The 19,867-nt window shown below is 49.3% G+C and overlaps 1 protein-coding gene across 3 annotated transcripts; it reads right to left on the minus strand.

The window, feature by feature from the left end:
- Positions 1-189: 189 nt before the first annotated feature.
- On the minus strand, positions 190-18,409 carry FOXN4 (forkhead box N4). Of its 3 annotated transcripts, none has more exons than XM_056503948.1 (11): positions 18,333-18,409; positions 16,915-17,000; positions 7,747-7,910; positions 6,545-6,654; positions 6,320-6,457; positions 6,045-6,172; positions 5,243-5,339; positions 4,388-4,595; positions 2,884-3,243; positions 1,935-2,089; positions 190-665 (listed from the first exon to the last, which is right to left on the minus strand). In XM_056503948.1, the coding sequence occupies exons 2-11, from the start codon at positions 16,995-16,997 to the stop codon at positions 600-602; spliced, it is 1,509 nt and encodes a 502-aa protein (XP_056359923.1). In that variant the 5' UTR covers positions 16,998-17,000; positions 18,333-18,409; the 3' UTR covers positions 190-599. The 3 variants fall into 3 exon arrangements, with proteins under 3 accessions (XP_056359923.1, XP_056359922.1, XP_056359921.1); XM_056503947.1 differs by having other exon boundaries at positions 6,314-6,457; positions 18,333-18,397; XM_056503946.1 differs by having other exon boundaries at positions 190-2,089.
- Positions 18,410-19,867: the final 1,458 nt, after the last annotated feature.

The raw sequence follows: 19,867 nt of genomic DNA on the forward strand, positions 1-19,867 counted from the left end.
TGGCACTGGGCAGCCCCTTCCCTGTGGCACAGGACTTGTTTGGGGTGGGGCAACTCTGAGCATCCCTCCTGCCAGCCCTTGTCCCCACTCCAGAGCTTTTCCAGAAAGTTTCAGGAACAGGGTCACACCACAGAAGAAGAACTCTTAGAGTAAGTACCTGTAAACTCTTACAGTAAATACCTGTAAACTCTTACAGTAAATACCTGTAAACTCTCACTCTCCTGGAGGATTTGAGCCAAGGATCCATTTTCAGCTCGGCCATAGGGTCTGTAAAGGGAATGAAACCTGGGGAAGCTCAGCTTGACACCACACCCAGCAGGCAGCACACCCAGAATGCCCCAGGCATAGTGCTAAGGAATGTTTATTTAAAAAAGCAAAGACATTGTAGGTGACACCAGTCACAGCAAAGGATCATTCATCACATTTGTCCTTGAACAATAAATTATGACGTGGAGCATCATGGTGCCCTTTGGCAGAGGTTGCCATGGAGGGATGCGCTGGGAGGATACAGGCACAGATGTTTCCAAGCCCCTGATCTTCATATTTTCAAGCAAGAAAGTGCCCTTTGGGGCCACTCCAGCATCCTGCACCCTCCAGCTTTAATCCATGGGTGGGTGTGGGAGAGAAAAGCCTGGGAGCCCCTGGATACGGCACCGGGAAATTCTCTGAATGCACAGGAACAGACAAAACCCAAGATATAAATATCACTTTTTGCTCACAGAGGTATAAGTAGACTAAATGCTAAATTCCAACATATTTCAGATGTTTCATCACGTTATTTGCAATGTATGTTAACAAGTACAAAGCAGGGTTTGAAAAGTTTTTTTAAAAGCTACATTAGAATCAGGATTTTTAGTTAATTAGCAAAGATTATTATGAAAGGTACAGTGATAATATTTGGTATCTGAATTTTTTAAAAAGCATGAGTTTCACAGTATCAAAAGTGCTTATTAAAGAAATGTAGTTTATAAAAACTTTGATAAGATGGTTGTGGTTCTGATGATGAATAATTTAGTGGCTGAAAAACAGGTTACTGCAGCATTATACAAATTGAACAGTGCTCAGTTCACATAATTTCTTTTCATAACAATAAATATAAATAAATTTACAAATAGTAATACTGCCTAGCACAAGAATAGACAGAAGCACAATACACAAGACTATAAACAAATCTATTTTTTTAAAAAATCCTAAAAATCTGCATAATTCCTAAAATCCTCTAGCCAGTGATCAGTCTAATAGTTCAGTAGTACCACTTCCTTCAGGGGTGAGGACTTTTACAAATCTAGATATAACAGTGGTCTGCTAGGGAGGTGAGTTTTCCTTTTTTAGTGGTTTTGCTCCTTTTTTCCTACCTCCTAACAATAAATTAACAACAGTTACGTCAGAAAAGTGTTAGTGGTGCAAATGTCTCCAGGAACTGCGGGAGGTCTTTGTCCAATTTGACAAATAAAGAAAAAAAAAATTACACACCAGGGGCACAATCAACCAACTTGGGGCTGGCCAGCCCCTTGGCTTGTGGTGGCTTCTGTGACAGTGGTGACACAGGAATAAATTTAACTCCCTTAACTGGGTGATTTTTAGCTCAGTTACATTCCAATGAAAGTTCCTGCTGCCTTCCAGGTCCTTCTGGAGATCTCCCCAGTCCCACAACACAAATATCCACGCCCTTGCCATGGGGGGAAAGTGGTTCTACCAAGTCCCAGCTTGATTTATTTTGGCCTCACACGCTGGAAGCAGCCAACACATCCCAAAGCAGGACGAGCTCTTGGAGCTTCCCGGTCGGATTTTAACCACGGGGAAGAACCGCCCCTGGGGATCCGCGGAGCGGGCGGAGCTCAGAGCAGAGGGATGGGTTTGTTGCCTTGGGGGTTCATGTACTGAGCAGCTGCCACATTGTCCAGGGTGGTGTAGGTGGTGTAAAGGCCAGTGACCTGCAGGTCGGAGAAGGAGCGGTCGCTGCCGCTGGACACGGGCGTGAGGCCGGGCGTGCCCAGCTCGCAGTCGGAGAGATGCAGGGGGGAGTTGCTGAAGGCACCCAGGGTGTCCAGGCTGAAGCTGTCGTCCTTCATCTCCTCCCAAATGTTCCCTGGAAAAGATGGAATCCTGCTCACAGCAGCACATCCCCAACCCCCGGGGTTGGGACTGAAAAGGATTTGCTGCTCGAGGGTGGGATCACTGTGGAGCATAGGGCAGCAAGTCTGATCCCCCAAATCCTGTGATTCCAGATCTTTCTGGGTAGCAATTGTCTGATCCTCCAAATCCTGTGATTCCAGATCTTTCTGGGCAGCAAGTCTGATCCCCCCACAAATCTTGAGATTCCAGACCTTTCTGGGCAGTGTGTCTGATTGCCAAATCCTGTGATTCCAGACCTTTCTGGGCAGCAGGTCTGATCCCCCTCAAATCCTGTGATTCCAGACCTTTCTGAGCAGCAACTGTGTCTCATCTCCCCACAAATCTTGAGATTCCAGACCTTTCTGGGCAGTGTGTCTGATCCCCCAAATCCTGTGATTCCAGACCTTTCCAGACAGCATCTTTCTGTCTGTGCTCTACCCAGGACAATCACCACAAACCAGGGAAGTTCTACTTGCACAGAAGAGAATCCCAAATCATGAGCAGAGCTCTCACAGGGACACAGAGATGTGGTGTCCCAGATCCAGCTGCTTGGATCCCTGCACAGGAAAGTGCTTTGCTGTCCCACCTGGCACAGGGACAAAAACCCCCTGAGGGTTTCCCAAGAACTCACCCTACAGATGCCAACACCCAGCACCAGTTCTTAGCTCAGCCCCATCCCAGAACACCCCCCTGAGGTTGCTGGTTGGATATTCAGTGATAACCACAGCCCCAAACCCCAGCTCTGCCCTCCCAGGCCTGCCCCCGTACCTTGCAGTGCGAAATCCATGATGCTGGGATCCAGAGCATCCACCTCCGTGCTCATGTCCACCGCCACGTTGGGGAAGTCGGGGGCTCGTCCCATGGGGTGCTGGTGCAGGGGGCTGTGGCTCATGTCAGGCAGGGTGTGCAGGGGAGGGGTTTGTGCAGGTGCTGGAGAGTTGGGGGCGAGGCGAGCCTGGGTCTGGAGCTGGTGGTGCAGGGGCAGGGACTGCAGGGACAGCGTCATGATGGGCTGGGGCTGGAGCTGGGACACGGGGATGCGGCCCAGGGGGGTTCCCTCGGGCTCTGCCTGCTTGTTGGGCCGCCTGCAGCTCTCAGGTCTGTCAGTGATCAGCTTGTCCAGCTCCTCTGCCCGTTCCAAGGAGGAAAAGAGATGCTTTAATCCGTTTGTTCCAGCAGGGACTGCCCAAAGCACAACCATATCTATGCCACTGTCACCAGTTGTGACCGTGCAGGGAGCAGAGAAATGCCACCTAATTCCTTCCCCAAATCCACCTCCATTGTTTTCCCCGACTGAGCTAAAGAAATGATCATGAAGCTGCAGAGCAGCCCTGATGGTAGCTCACCCCCAGCTGCAGAACTCTGTGCTCAGAGAAACACCCAGAACTCTGCTTATCCTCCAAAAAAGTACAAAAACCTCCTGTTTCAGTGGCCCTTTTGCTTTTAAACAAATAATATGTAATTTATCACTGATTGCATGTTACTGATTTTGTAGCAAAAAACTCCAGTTGATTTTCTCAATACCGAGCTGCAAAAACATCTTTTGTTATAAATAAGAAATTTTATAAGTAAGGAGGGAAATTAGAAATAAATAATATATAAATAAATATATCACACACATAGCATTTATAATAATATAGTATAAATATTAATAAATTCTGTTTTATAGATAAGAAAATGTCTTGGGAAAGGGAGAGTTTTTCAGAACAGGCAAGAAAACAGCATTAAAATGCTTCTCTATGAGAAGTGATGCCTTGGGTTTTAGCTTTTATATTTTTCAGATTCTCTGCTGCTTAGTGTGTGACTCTGAAACTTCATATTAGGTGTTAGTAAAGTCTCTTCACAGGGTAGTCAGGCAAAACAATTTCATTCTACCTAGAGAATTAAAGACAACTGGTACCCAAAAAGCTGAAACAACAGCAAGGGAAAGGGGGCAAAGCCAGGGGGCTGAGACTTCACAGCCTGGGGCTGTGTTTGGATAATTGACCCCAATGTGTAGATGAACCAAATCTTATAAAAGTGTAAAAACTCAGGACCAGGATCCATCTTGGATTTGATTTGGGTGTAGCCCCAGCCAGGCTCTTGCACTGCCCAAGGTGCATCCTTTCAATAAACACCTATTTTATTCCCTTTGCTTTGTTATCTCTGTTCCAGATCAACACACATTAAAACATGACTGGACATTCAAATATTCCCACAAACAGTAAACCCTGGAGGCAGCAGCAGGAACACCCCGGATCTTCAGGATGGCAATGTGAGACACCAGCCCTACCTGGGTTAGCCATGCTCCTGTGAATAGCAGCCAGATCCTTCCTCTTCCACTTCTGCATCTCCTCCTCCATCTTGTCGATCTTGGCGGGGTTGAGGGCCCACAGGCAGCCCTTGCGGGAGGTGCCGCTCAGTTTGTTCTCCACCTTCTCAAAGCACTTGTTCAGGGACAGGTTGTGCCTCACCGAGTTCTTCCACCCGTCAGGGGCTGTCTGCGAGGGGCAGGAAGGGGTTAATGGGAAGGATGAAGCAGGAAAAACCTTATAAACATGAGTGCCTAGCAAAAGGCTTGGAGAATATGGAAATCATAAGTGAGATAGAAATGATGGCAGTTTTCAGCTGTGTGGCTGAGAGCAGCAATGTGGATACCTGAGGGCCTCTTTCCTTTGTTTTTCCTTTGCTACAAATACCAAAGAGCCAGCAGACATCCTCTCCAGGCATGACAGAAAGGGTCTGAGATAAGGTTTAAAACATGGTAATATAGGGATTCCCATAAGTTGCATGCAAATGTCAGAGAACTTGTATCTCGTATTAGATTGGTTGGTGGAAATTAGAATATTCAACATAGAAGAAAATCTCTCTCTTACACCATGCTCTTACTTTTCTCTCTTACTTCATTCTCTTACCTCCCTCTCTTATCTCATAGAGCTCCTGCCCCCCACTCTCTTCCTGCCCTGCTCTGAGCTGTGGCTGGCAGCTCCCACACCCTGCACAATAAACTGCAAACTTCAAGACCAGAATATAGACAGTGCCTGAGTTTGTCCTGACCACTGTCCCACAAAAGACTCCCCCAGGGGTTAATGGAAAGTGGAGAAGGGGCTGGAATGTGGCAGCTCCAAGGTGGGGAAGGCTCAGGTACCTTGAAGTAGGGGAAGTGCTCCTTCATGAAGCTGTAGATCTCGCTCACGGGCAGGCTGCCGGTCTTGCTGTTCTTCAGCGCCATGGCGATCAGACAGCTGCAGGGAAAGCCGGGAATGCTTTGGGATCCTGGCATGGCTTGGCTGGGAAGGGACCTTCCAGCTCATCCAGCTCCACCCCCCTCCACCCTCCACTAGCCCAGGGTGCTCCAAGCCAAGTCCAACCTGGCCATGGACACTTCCACAGCTTCCTCACCACCCTCACATTGGGAATTCCTTCCCCATATCCCATCTAACCCTGCCCTCTGGCACTCCTCTTGTCCTGTCACTCCATATCTTCTGGTCTAGCATCCTTGGACTCACCTCTTCAGACAAAAACAGCTGGGACCCTGGGGTTTCTGTTCCCAAGGGCTCAGAAGTCCCAGAATCACAGGATAAGCTGATTTAGAAGAGACTCACAAAGATCCTTGAGTCCAGCTCCTGGCCCTGCACAGCAGCATCCCCAGGAGTCACACCACATTCCTAAAAGGATTGTCCAAACCTTTCTTCTTGGGCTCTGCCAGGCCTGGTGCTGTGACCATTTCCCTGTGATCCTCAGATTTTACTCCTCTGTGCTGTTACTCCCCCTCCAAGCTCCTCTCCTCTTGCTCTTCAAAGGAATTACTTTGCTTGTTCCCTCCTGCTACCCCTCAGAGGCAGCTTCCACAGAACTCCTGCATGGATGGGGGGATTTTTGTCCCCTTCAAAAAGACTCAGCCATCCCAGGACAGGCTGTAGGCAGTGTGCTTCCTGCTCCCCTCTCACCTGTAGGAGTAGATGGGCTTGGGATAATGCTTTGGATGCAGATCCTGGGCAGAGTGGGGAGCCAGGCGTGGCTGGGAGTAGTGTGGCTGTGTCCCATAGGGTGTGTTGTACATTGCTGCTGGGTTACACTGTGTGCAGAGGGAAAAGAAGGGAAATGCTGGATGCAAAATGTCCCTGGGTGTGTAGGCTTAGGGATATTTTGGTTTCCTTTTAAAAGACATCTAGATTTGATCTTGGCAGGTACTTCAAGGCAGACAACAAGAACATACCAGTACCTGCTGGGGGTTCTGGGCCAGGGCAAACACCTGCTGGGAGTGAGGAGGAGGATGATGATGAGGAGGAGGAGGAGGGAAGAGCTGTTGCTGTGTTTGCAAACCAGGGGACAGCTGCCCACCCACGGCGTAGGGGCTCATCTGCCGAGAGAAACACAAAGTCAAGGAATTACCAACACCTTGTCCCAGGAGCTGGGGCAAGAATGAGCCACCAAGGCCTGCTCTTACATTGGCTCCGTGGCTGGAAATGGGATTGAGGCCCAGGATTCCCTGTGGGAGGCTGGTCTGGATGTGGATCATTGCTCCAGGTGTCGAGTGCATCGTGCTCCCCACGGGACCTGGCGTGGAGAGAGGAAGGCAAGGGATGCTCCCATGGGAACACAGCTCAGGGAAAAGGGCTGAGGAAGGCAAGGGATGCTCCCATGGGAACACAGCTCAGGGAAAAGGGGCTGAGGAAGGCAGGGAATGCTCCCATGGGAACACAGCTCAGGGAAAAGGGGCTGAGGAAGGCAAGGGATGCTCCCATGGGAACACAGCTCAGGGAAAAGGGCTGAGGAAGGCAGGGAATGCTCCCTGTGGGAGCACAGTTCAGGAAAAAGGGGCTGAGGAAGGCAGGGAATGCTCCCATGGAAGCACAGCTCAGGAAAAGGGCTGAGGAAGATAAAAAATGCTCCCATGGAAGCACAGCTTAGGGGAAGGGGCTGGCACTGGGGGTTAATAGATGCAGGGAAGCTCTGGAGTGGAGATTCCAACCTCTCTGCCCTTCCATCCCTATAGCATTTCACAGCTTGCCCAGATGACATCAGCTGCTCCCAAAAACTCGTTAGGCAGGGAGTGAGAGGTGGCAGCTGTTTAACAGCCCACGGTGGGGACACAGGCACCGGGTCTTACAAAAGAGGAACAATTCAGCATGAGCTGGATTCGTGCTCTCAGGCAGGCAGGGGCTGAGCTCTCCCTGTGGAATGCCACAGGGAATGATGTGTGTTTACCTAAAGGATGTTCACAAAGGAAAGAAAGGAGTTCGACCAGCACAGGCTGCAGGAAGCAAAGAGGTGTGAGGTAAATGAGGTGCCCTTCATCTCAGCAGTGTTGAAACAAAGCAGAAAGATTAATTATCTCATTTCCTAATTGCAAAGCTGTTGAAAACCTCTGAAACCTGGGATTTAAAATTCCTCAGCCCAACAGGACACTAGCAGCTGCCCTGAGCAGAAATTCCCATGGGATCTGAGTGTTGCCAGTGCTGGAGCTCTCTCCCTTTTGGAATGAGGGGGAGGCACCAGCACAGCCCTTTTGAGAAACCAACAGGCTCCAGATTTTTGGACAGGAAGCAAAATGTAAAAGCTTAGGAAAAGGGAGCCCGAGGGGGAGTGGTGGGGCAGGCTGTGCTGTTTAAGGAGCAGTTATTCCCTATTCCCACTTCCCAACAGTACCTGTCTGCTGGAGCATGGCATTCTGAGCCCCCAGGCTGAAATCCATTCTCCCACTGGCCATCTGCTGGAGCCGGGGCACATCCACGGATGTCAGCCAGGACAGGGACTGCAGATCCCCCGGGAGCTCATCCTCGCTCAGCTGGGACGGCTCTGAAGCCAGGAGCCTGCAAAGCAGCAGGGCAGGTCAGCAGGGATGGGGATGGGGATGGGGATGGGGCTGCAGCACCCCTGCAAAGAGAGGGCTGGGGTGCCAGAGCTCCTGCAGGTCCAAAAAACCACCAGGCTGGAATTCTGGAAATTCTGGATCCAAACCCAGGTGTGCCCTGAGGTTTCACAGCTGGCTACTGGCACCCCTTTACCTGGTTTTGTGCTCCTTTGTCCTGTTTGAAGTATTTTGGTTAAGAAAACCTCTTGTGGAGCATTTGTGAGGGAGGAAAGCAGGGAGAAGCTGCCTGGAAACAAACCCAACCTGATTCCTTATTTTCACATCTGTCAGAAATTTGCACTTGTTTGGCTTTGAGGGGGGAGAAACCAAGACTTTGAACCTGATCATTGTCTGTTAACCCTGCAATCCTTGGAAGGAGCTCTGTGCCCAGCTCCAGGGGAAGGTGTGTGCTGCTGCTGGAACACCTGGAAAAGCTTTTCCCAGCCCCTGGATCCTGTCAGGAGTGACAAATCAGCAGCTGCATGAAAAGAACTTCCCAGACTGAACTGCTGATATCTTCCATTCAAATACATGAATTTATTGATATTTAAAGCAATTTGTAGGCAGTTTTTGACAGAGTAAAGGACCAGAATGAAAGGTTTGGGACTAGAGGCACTGTGTCTGCCAGGCACCAGCAACAGCAGCAGGCACAGCTGTGACAGGCTGCTTTTGGTTTAAAGCTCTGCTTTTGACACCTTTTACATGCTCCAGATCACCCGTTTTGCTTTGTTTCTGATAGAGCATGTGGTACAAAACAGGAATATTGGAATTTATTTACAGAGCTTAAAAAATCCCTGTGTGGTCCAAACTCCCTGTTAAAGTCAATAGAAGAACTCTTGCAAATGAAAGGCTAAATTAATTAATTTATGTGAAACAGTATTAGAGGAGTCACTGGCACCTTGAGGGGTAAAGCAGTAATTAGGACATGTCAGGAAGTTGTCATTCCACACCCAGGGTAAACCTAAAGGGATTCAGATCTAGGAAAACATCTTTATCTCTCAAAAAACATAATTTAGTTGGATGCAGTTGATTTTGCTTTCAAACCCTTTTGCTTTCAAAAAGTTGAAGTGGTGTCTGCTGCTGATGGGTGTTTGCTGCCAACTGATGCTGCAGAAAGCTTAAATAAATCTGGTCTCTTGCTGAAGCATCTTTTATGTTTTCCACGACTCTAAATCAGCTTAAAAGAACAAGGCAGAACTCCCGTGCCTGCCTGTCCTGGAGCTTTCAGCTCCTCTATTCAGGAATTCCAGAATCACCTATCAAAGCTCCCTGAGCCACTCTGGGGGAGATCTTTAAATCAAAACGCCGTTTGTTTGGAAAAAGATTTTGTAAAGAAGAAAAGGGGGAGGAAAAATCAACACAGGACCAAGAGCCAAAAAAAAAAAAAAAAATCTCCTCTTCAAATCTCCCTCGCAGTTCTGTCTCCTACTGTAGTTATAGGGCAATAATTAGCATTGCCATGGTTACACCGTTCAGTTATTTCGCGAGGCATGGGGACTTCAATCCATTAAAAAAAAAAAAAAAAAAAAAGAAAAGAAAAAAAAAAGAAAAAAAAAAGTCCATCAGGTGACGGCTCTGGCGGCTCGGAGATTGGCTGGATTGGAAGAAAACAGGGGCACGAAATGATTTGAAAAGCGGGCAGGCCCGGGGTCGTTTTGCAACAGTTGGTTCCATTGAGGGGGAGCGGCGGCGCTTTGTGCGCCCAACGCCCGCGGCACGTGTCCCCCTTTGTCTTTGGGGACCCCGCTTAATTATCCCACCCCCCCCCCACCCTTTTTTTTTCTTTTTTTTTATCTTTTTTTTTTTTTTTCCCCCTCCACAAACCTCCCATTAATCTGCCCGAGTGACAGGCGACACACAACACACGTCCCCTCGCCATCTGGCACCCCGCGCCCTGCCCAGGCGGCACTAACGGGGTCAGGGACCCTCCCCGAGCATCCCCGAGAGCAGAACTGCGGGTCCTCACCCGGGATGCCCCAGCCCGCAGCTCCCCTGACACCGGGGAACCCCTCGGGATGCGGGGCTGGGTGTCCTGCTCAGCATCCTCTCAAGGGATGCACTCGGGGCCGAGGAAAGGGGCTGGGGTCCAGTGGAAAGAGAGGGAGATGTGGTAATGTTTCATAATTAGATAAGAGTGCAAGATGGCTCTTTCTCCAAGTCAGTGGTTTCCTTTCCTTTCCTTTCCTTTCCTTTCCTTTCCTTTCCTTTCCTTTCCTTTCCTTTCCTTTCCTTTCCTTTCCTTTCCTTTCCTTTCCTTTCCTTTCCTTTCCTTTCCTTTCCTTTCCTTTCCTTTCCTTTCCTTTCTTTTTCCTTCCCTTCCCTTCCCTTCCCTTCCCTTCCCTTCCCTTCCCTTCCCTTCCCTTCCCTTCCCTTCCCTTCCCTTCCCTTCCCTTCCCTTCCCTTCCCTTCCCTTCCCTTCCCTTCCCTTCCCTTCCCTTCCCTTCCCTTCCCTGTTTGAATTTGAGTTTACAGTTCTTTTAAAACCACCTCAGCCTGTTCACTACACTTTTTTTTCTTTAAATGGATTTGTTAGTTATCAGACCAACACTCTGTTAAACACAGGCAAGAAAGGAAATTCAATCAGAATTACAACCCTGGTGGAGGGCTGGAACAACATTTAAGGATTTATGGATTTAAGGTCCCTTCCAACCCAAACCATTCTGGGATTCTACAATTCCATGGTTAGATGTGATTCCATGATTTGATAATTCTATGATTCCATGATTTCAGGTTTAGGGATTATTCTTCAGGCTGCCTTCAAAACCAATGTGGGGATCTCTCATCTCTTAAAGAAGGTGAAATTTTAAAGAATTCCCATTACTGCCTGGCTGAAGAATTTTAAAAGCCTGGGGATATTCTGTAGCATAAATCCACCACACCTCCCAGGCCACAGGCTCAATGGGTGCCCTGCTTTTAGTGAAGAAATTCTAATTTAACTGCAAAAAGAGAGAGCCAAACAGGGAAATAACCAACATTGTCATCTCCTGGGGTTCAATCCTACTGACCAAGACAGCCACAGATCCACGAGCACATGTTGGAACACCAGGTGGGATTGGATTCTGTTCCCCACCACCACCCTGCTCACCTCACACTGGAGGATAAACTCAGGATAAATAAACTCCAGGAGGATAAACTCAGCTCCTGCCTTTGGCTGGGTGTTCACAGCCCCTGGCACAATGGGGCACTGTGGTAAAAGCAGCCTTTCAGTGCATGTAAATGAGATAAATAGTGATAGGCTGTAATTAATGCACTGCTGAGCCTCCCCTGCTCATTCCCAGAGCTCCTGGAATTACTGGACCCCGGGAAGGGGAGGGTGCAGTCCCACCAAACCTGTTGCAAACCTGGTGTTGTTTTTCAAGGTGTGGTGAAATGGTGCAACTCCACTTTTACCCCTCTGCTTTCTGCAGGGAAACACCCCCTGCCTCTGTGCTTCTCTCCTAGAAAGGCACCTGCAAGGATGAGAATCCAGAGGGTGCTGAGGATTAAATCCCAGGTCTCCTGTGTATCCCAGGATGCTGATCCATAGATCCTGCTGTGAAAAGTGCCTGGAAAACTGGATGTGATCCAGAAATGCTCCATGGCACTGTTGGTCTTTACAATCTGCTCTGGAGTTACCTGCCCAGAATATTTATCCCATCAGGGTAATGTTGGATCAGGATCACCTTGGAATGAGATCCCTTTGCAGATTTGATGCTGGGCTCACCTGGCAAAGTTCACCAAAATCCTCACTCACAGCTACCTAAAGGTTTCTTTACCTCTCTCTCCCCACCATCACCAGCATCCTGCTGGCACAACATGGAATTGGAGTAAATCCTGGCCTGGCCTTGCAGGAATTTAACACCAGAGCTGGATCTGAGTCTGTCCTCACCAGTGGGACTCTGGCACCTGCCCTCAGGCTGAGCTGCTGGAGGGAGCTGCATCTGAGGTGGTTCCTCACCTCAGGAACCACTGCCAGGTGAATTATCCACCTCCACAGTGCATGGGATGGTGAACTCATGCCTGGAGACTGTAAGGACCATCCCCTCAACAACCCTTCCCCTCTGAAACAGAGCCAGGCCAAACCCCTGCAGCTGCATTTGGGATATTCCACACTTTTAAGCCTCAATCAATGGACAGGGCTGGGATTTTTTCCCTATTTCCAGCACTGCCACCTGAGTTTTTAGCCCAGGTTTAGGTGAACCTTGGGTGATAGGTTCTTAATTAGCTGTTTGCCATGGTTTATCCAGTCAGAGACAACTGGAGAGGAAGAAAACCTTTTCCAGAAGCGTTTTTTTCCTTTGTCTGGGATTACAAAATCCTCAGGACGAGCACAGAGAGTTCTTACATGCAAGACAAGGGAAAGGTTTGTGTTGTGACTCCCCAGCTGTGTCCATTTTGAGAAATGTCCTCTGTTTTACTGAAGGATTCAACCTCCACACCTCCTTTAGCTCCTCATTCCACCTGCTCTGCTCCTTCCCTTTATGCCCTTCCCCTCTCATTTTCCTGCCTCCCAGGTGTTTTTTCCCCCCCACTATTTTCTGGTTTCCATACTCACAACCAGCTGTCACTTTCACCTTGTTTCTGCCCCAGCTTTACTCAGCAGCTCTCAGAGTTTTTGGTTTGTGATTCCTCCCTGAAGGCACAACACAAACCCAGCCCCAAACCATCATCCCCCCCTCTCCCCATCTTCAAGACCTCTGAGCTATTTCAGCCTTGCTGGAAATCAGAACAGAAATTAAGCAGCTTTCCAGGGGCAAAGGGAGTCCCTCCTTATCTACAACTCAAGAAACATTGCATTATCAGAACCAAAACTAGTGAGGAAAAAACAAATAACATCATTAACCTGGCAGGTGGGGATGGTCTCCTTTCCTTGCACCATGCTGGACTCTCCAAAAATCTCCTGCAAAGGCACTTGGCACTAAGAACAGGCTCCAGCAGCACTCCTGGAGCCTTTTATCCATCCCAGCTCCACATTTCACAACCCCCATTACACCAGTTTGCTGTGGCATCAGTGGGAACTGGATTACAGTGAAATGTGTAAGGCTTAAACCCCAGAGAAAACGAGAGGTGATGGCAGCACTGCACCCCCAGCCACTCATTCCCTGCTCTGCTCTGACCATCCCTAGGCTGGGATTGGCCAAATGCAGCTGGGATCTCTTTGGTAAAAAATCCCAGCCCAAAACAACACAAAAATCAGAATCAAGATGTGTCAAAGCAGCAGGCACCACAGGAATGTTTTATATTAAAAACACGACCGTGGTCTGGCTGGGAAGCTGCTTTTCCTTGGAAATTGCTGCTCATTAGCAATTAAGTTTAAAAAATTAGTTTTTAGTGCAGTGTAAAGGGAGAACCAGCCCCACAGCCTGTCCCTGGCAGGGCTGGCAGAGCCCCTCAGTCCCTGCTCTGCTCCCTGCCCTGTCAGTGGGTGCAACCAGCCCGTGGGATCCCCCAGCAACGCTGGAAAAATCCCAATTCCCTTTTTTCTCTCCCTGTTTTGGCCAAGCACAGTTTCTGATGTAGGGGATGAGCCTGTTCTGGTCTCACAAGACCCCAAGGTGCTGCCCCAAACCAGCCCCTCCCAGCTCTGCTGTCACCACGGGACTTTGGGAGAAGCAAAATGCCACAAATTTTTATTCCTCCAGATCAGCCCATCTCAGGAGTGCCGAGGAAACAGTTGTGCTAATCCACTTAAATCAATCCAGTTTGACTGATTCCTTGGAGGTTTCTCACTTTTTTTTTTTTTTCTTTTTTTTTTTTTTTTTTTTTTTTTTTTTGAAAGAATGAAGCAACTCCCGTGCTGGAATTCCTGGGTCATTATCTCAGACACGAACGGGAATGACACAGGAATGTCACAGGAATGGACACTGGCATTAGCTCCAGGAACAATTAGGGTGTTGTTAGTGATGCATTTGTAACCCATCCATCCATCCATCCATCCATCCATCCATCCATCCACATCTGGAATTCCTGGAGTACAGCAGCCCTGTGCTTCTTAATCTGATTTTACACTAAACTGTGGCAACATAAAGTAATTATGGCAAAAAATTTGATCAGACTAACTAGCTAAGGAATTTTTAAAACAATTTTTTAAGAATCAAAAAAATAATTTAAATGGGTGAAGGACAATACAGTCCACTCATTTATTGAATTATTCATGATTAACACCTTTTGATCAAAAATGAGTTCTATTTAAAGCTTAATTCCTTTTTAACATATAGAAAATGCATATAGAAAATGCATATAGAAAATGCATGGTCTTCAAAATGCCCCACAAGGCTTCTGTCAACTAGAAATACATAATAACACACACAAAAAAAAAAATAGAAATGTGGTCCTTACACCAAATATTGTTGAATCAGATGTTAAAATTACAGATTCCATATTTCAATTCAAAATATTGCTTGAAGGCTACAGCAGCTGAAGAACCTGGATTCCCAGGAACCAGCCCATAAATTCCATGGGAAAACTGGAATTTGCACAGCTCTGAGACCACCACGAGCCACCACTGCATAGAAAACTTGTGCTCTGCCTGTGCTGTGATTTAAAATCAAAATACTGGCACTAAATCATGTTAAATTATTAATTATGATTAACCAGGATGAAGTGCTAAGGGTTAAAAAATCCCAATATGTGTTACAATTCTCTACTTTCATTCCCTTAAATTTTATATGGAATCATTAGAAGTATTGGTCAGCCCTACAAGGATGAATATATTGAATTTGGTGGTGTTTTCTGTTGGTAACTAAGAGAGGCAGCTGCTAAAATAAAGAATTGCTTTGCATTGCAGCCAGGCAGTGCCAGTGCCATAAGAACAGGCAGTGGAGGAGATCTGATGGCCCTTAATCATCCCTGTGCTGTTTTATATCCCACAGCTGCACTGGTGGGAGAGAGATTTGCCTAAAATCATTTTACTGGGGTGCAAAAAAAAAAAAAAATCCTGGGATTTCACACAGCAGCCAAAAGCAGCCCAAGCCTCATCACCACCCCGAGCCACAAATTTACCACAGAAGCTTTGGAGCTGAACAATTCAAAGATCTGCTGAAATCAGATTTTTTTTTTTTTCCCCCCACATTCCTTTTATTGGAAAAGAAAAAATAAAATAAAATCCAAAAAATCCCAAGATTTCCAGCATAATCTGCCTGCAGACTGATGTGTGTCTGGGGGTTTGATCCCCTCCCCTCCCAGCAAAGCCAGGGCTCCTCCAAGTCCAACTGTCCCATTGAAAGATTCCAAATGAGACAGAAGAGTATTCTCAGCACAGCCCCAGCCTCCCACTCGCTAATTGGAGGCCATTCCCCATTTTGTGGAGCCTTGATGCTCCCCCATGGAGAACTCAGGACTGTGGGTTCCAGTCTTGGACTGTGGTGACAGCAGGAGAGTAAACAGAGCTGATAGAATTTGACAGGTCTATTCTTTTCTTAAAATCATTCAGTCTAAAAGATTTTCTTTTACATAATCCAAAGTGTTTTCTCATGAAGTAGGACAAATACTGCTCTGCATTTATGGTGCAGTTCAGATTTTATGCATTTTTATCAGAATTTGCCACTATTAAACGAGGTCAAATAATTCGTTTTAAAGTCGTGGTAAAGAAATCACAAGTGGGTGAAAAACTTTAGAGAACTGAGTTCAAAATGTTTCACAGAGAACCCAAAGAAAAAAAAAAAAAAAAAAAAAAGAGGAAAATTAGAAAGTTATTATTTTTTTTACTGCAGTAAGAGAAATCTTATCTTTCTCCCCCAAAAGCCATTTTTTCCCTGCAGCTGTGAGTTAAAGAAATAATTCTCTCCCTAAAAAGGGAGCATTGTTAAGGTGGTGAGTTCTGCAGGGCACTGAAGATCCAGCCTTAAACCCACATCCCCAGAAGTCCCTCTGACCCTCACCCTGCCTTAAACCCCGAATAATTTCTTCACCAATATTGACTGGGCTGAGAAAAATGCCCAGAGCAAACAGTGCCTCGGCAAACAGCAAAAACAGAGCCAGAAACCCTTTCCCCAGAGGCTGCAGGGGCTAAAACAAATCCCTTGTTGAGCTGCAAGAGGCATTTTGAATAGAGAGAGGAGAAGAATACCTGCAGCAGCCCCAGGAAAGGTTGAAAACTCCTCAGGCTGGGAGGAAGGAGTCTCTCAATGCTCATATTGTTAAATAAAAATAAATTAATTTTCTCCTGGTTTGCTTTATGTTTTGTTGTGAGAGCTGGGATGTGTTGTGTGTGTTCTGTATTTCTTGGAGCTTTGCATCATGTGACAAAATGTAACCTAACATAACCCAGGGCTCTGTAACTCATGCAGAACCCTCCTGTAACCTCCAACAATGCTTGGAAATGATAAATGGAAGCACGGTGGTGCAGGTAAATTGAATTATGAAAGGTTCTTGGCAAAATCAGGTTTGTTCCCACCCATATTAAAAGCCCTTTGACATGTCAGTGCTTTGGAGGGCTACACAAGTGCTTGTTTTAATTAAAAACTCCTCCAGTGTCTCTTGCACTTGTTTAGTCTCTCCATGACTGCTCCATAACAATGCAAAATGATCTGCAAGGGAACTTTTAAATTATTATATTTTAACGAGAATATGCTTCTGTGGCAACGTTTGCACGGAGAGTTTGGAGAGAGGTCAGCCCAAGGATTGGGAGATGTATTTATCAAATGTAGGTTAGTAACAAAATCAGAGAATCATAGAATTATAGAACGATTATGGGTGTAAAAAACCTCCAAGATTATCAAGTCCAGCCTTCATCCAAATGCCACCATTGTGAATACTTTGAACAGGAATGTTTAAAATCAGGAACACATTGTAACTGTTCGTCAGCCTTAGAAATCTATGTAGAGTGGAGAAATAACTCAGAGAGCTTTAAAAAAAAATGAAGAGGAAGAAGAAAAGCAGATTTCTACATGCTAAAAGGATTTTTTTAGGAAACAAGGAGGAAGCAACAGGATTTGGCAGCTGTGCCAGTGCAGGGCACGTTTTTGAAAGGGATAAAGCCTCACCTGTACTCCTGCGAGGGGTGGTGGTTTTGCCCTGAATTCCTAAGGATTCCTGACATTATGGACGGGATATCGCTCTCTATCATCTCCTGGGGAAGCAGCAGAAGGCAGCGCTCAGCAGCAGTAGCTATCCAGCACTTCAGCAGCGCCGGTCCCGCCCGAGCCCCGGCCCCGGCCCCGGCAGCCCCAGGTGCGCTGGGAAAGGCAGGAAAACACCTCGCGGGGATCATCCCGCCCCGTCCCACAGCAGGATCCTACAGCCAAGGGTTGGGGGAACCGGGAGCACCGAGCCAGCCGGGAGCGCTCCCGCCTTGGGCGGCTCTGATCCCCCAAACAGCATCCGCCGCTTTTTGGATGGAAAAGCTGCGGGAGATGCAGCGGTCCAAGGGCGCCCGGGGATGAGGGGAACCGGGAGACCCCAGATGGATGCCCAGAGATGGAAGAGGATCCTCCCAGGACCGCTGCCCCACGGGTGGAGGGAGCCTGGTGGTTCCCAGCTCCACGGATGGAAGGGGAGTCCGGGAAAATCCCAAAACCGCTGCCCCAGGGATGGAGGGAGACAGGGAGAACCCCAGCCCCGCACCCGCGGGGTGGAGCGAGCCGGGAAATACCCCAGACCCGCTGCCTCGGGGGTTCGGGGGGAGACCGAGTCCCCAAACCCGCTGCTCTGGGGATGGAAAAGCCCAGGGGCGTCCCTGATGCTTCGGGATGGAGGGAGACAGGGCATTCCCAGTGCATCTGTCCCGGGGATGGATGGGGGGATGGATGCATGGATGGATGGAGCTCTGAGATCCCCATCCCCGTTATCCTGGGATGGATGGATGGATGGATGGATGGATGGATGGATGGATGCAGGGAGCTCTGGGGATCCCCATCCCCGCTGCCCCGGGATGCAGGGAGCTCTGGGGATCGCCATCCCCGTTATCCTCGGATGCACGGAGCTCTGGGATCCCCATCCCCGCTGCCCCGGGACGGATGGATGGATGCGGGGAGCTCTGGGATCCCTATTCCCGCTACCCCGGGACGGATGGATGCATGCGGGGAGCTCTGGGATCCCCATCCCCGCTGCCCCGGGATGCAGAGAACCCGGGGGTCCCCATCCCCGCCGCCCGCCGCTCCGTGCACCAACCTGTCGTGCGGGGCCCCGGGGCCGCCCGGAGCTCGGCGGGCGCTCGGTGCGCGGGGCCGGCGGCGGGGCCGCGCTCCGGCCCCGGTTTAAATTTCCCTCTCCGGAGCTGTCCAGCCCCGAGCATGCGCGGCCCGGCCCGGGGTCAGCGCCGGGGCAGGGCCGTGCCGAGCCGGGCCGCCCCCGCCCCCGGTGCCCCCGCCCCCGGTGCCCCCGCCCCGAGCACCGGCCCGGGCAGCGCGGCCCCGCGGGGGGCGGCGAATGAAAACGGGGGAAAAAAAAAAAAACAACAAACCAGATTCAGCCAACTTTGTGCAACTTTCCGCAGGGAGGAGGGGGAGGGATCCGCCCGTTCCAACGGGCACTGGCGGCGGGAGAGCCGGTGCCCAACGCCCGGTGCCCGGTACCGGTGCGCAGTGCCCGGTATGCGATGCCCGGTACCGGTGCTCGGTGCCCGATGCTCAGCGGTCCGTGCCGGGTGCTCGGTACCCGGGGCTCCGCTCGGTGCTGCGGTGCCGCTCCCTGCCTGTCCCCTCCTGTCCCCGGCTGTCCCCGCCGGTACCGGGATGGCCGCGGGAACGGAGCCGGGACAGCCCCGGGCAGGCAGAGCCCGTTCTGAGCCTGAGCGCTGCGGGAGGTGAGGGATGAGGATGGGAGGGATGAGGATGGGATGCACAGGGTGCCCAGAGAAGCTGTGGCTGCCCCCGGATCCCAGGGAGGGATGAGGATGGGTTGCTGAACCCTGGATCCCTGGGAGGGATGAAGTTGGGATACTGAACCCTGGATCCCTGGGAGGGATGAGGTTGGGATACTGAACCCTGGATCCCTGGGAGGGATGAGGATGGGTTGCTGAACCCTGGATCCCTGGGATGGAGGAGGTTGGGATGCTGAGCCCCGGATCCCTGGGATGGAGGAGGTTGGGATGCTGAACCCTGGATCCCAGGGATGGATGAGGTTGGGATGCTGAACCCCGGATCCCTGGGAGGGATAAGGTTGGGATACTGAACCCTGGATCCCTGGGCTGGAGGAGGTTGGGATGCTGAACCCTGGATCCCTGGGATGGAGGAGGTTGGGATGCTGAGCCCTGGATCCCTGGGATGGATGAGGTTGGGATGCTGAACCCTGGATCCCTGGGAGGGATGAAGTTGGGATGCTGAACCCTGGATCCCAGGGATGGATGAGGTTGGGATGCTGAACCCTGGATCCCTGGGATGGATGAGATTGGGATGCTGAGCCCCTGGCAAAGGGTGCCCAGAGAAGCTGTGGCTGCCCCTGAATCGTCCAAGGCCAGGCTGGAGCAATCTGCTGAAAGAAACAGAATCATTCATTCTGAGCACCATAATTCTGCCTCCTCTTGCACCAGAGGCTTTTAAAGGGTGGTTCAGTCATCAAAAGTGAAGTTTGATGATAATGACACGAATCTGGGACAGTGTTACCTCCCAGTACCAGAGAGATGTGGATCAAACATCTGAGCCAAGGTCAAATTCCACATCAGCAGAGATCCAGCCCCACAAAATATTGGCTTGAACAGTCCAGGTCTTTTCTTGAGGCCAGATTTTATTTCCTATAAGCCCATCACCAAAACAGAGACCAGCCTTCTCTGCCTTTAAGTAGAGGCAGTTTGAAGTCTGTGATGACACCAGGTCCTGCACAGCAAAGCTGAAATGTGGAAATACTCCCAATACCCTTGCACAATGAAAACCCACAAATCCATGATAAATGTATTTCCTTGTGCTTGCCAGTTTACCACAGAGTATGGAGGGGATGAAATGTGAAGACAGATCTTTATTTTCTGCTCTTAATGAGAATCTGTTCACTTTGATGAGCATC

This window comes from Oenanthe melanoleuca, chromosome 15, assembly GCF_029582105.1.
Source record: "Oenanthe melanoleuca isolate GR-GAL-2019-014 chromosome 15, OMel1.0, whole genome shotgun sequence".
NCBI classification, from domain to species: Eukaryota; Metazoa; Chordata; class Aves; order Passeriformes; family Muscicapidae; genus Oenanthe; species Oenanthe melanoleuca.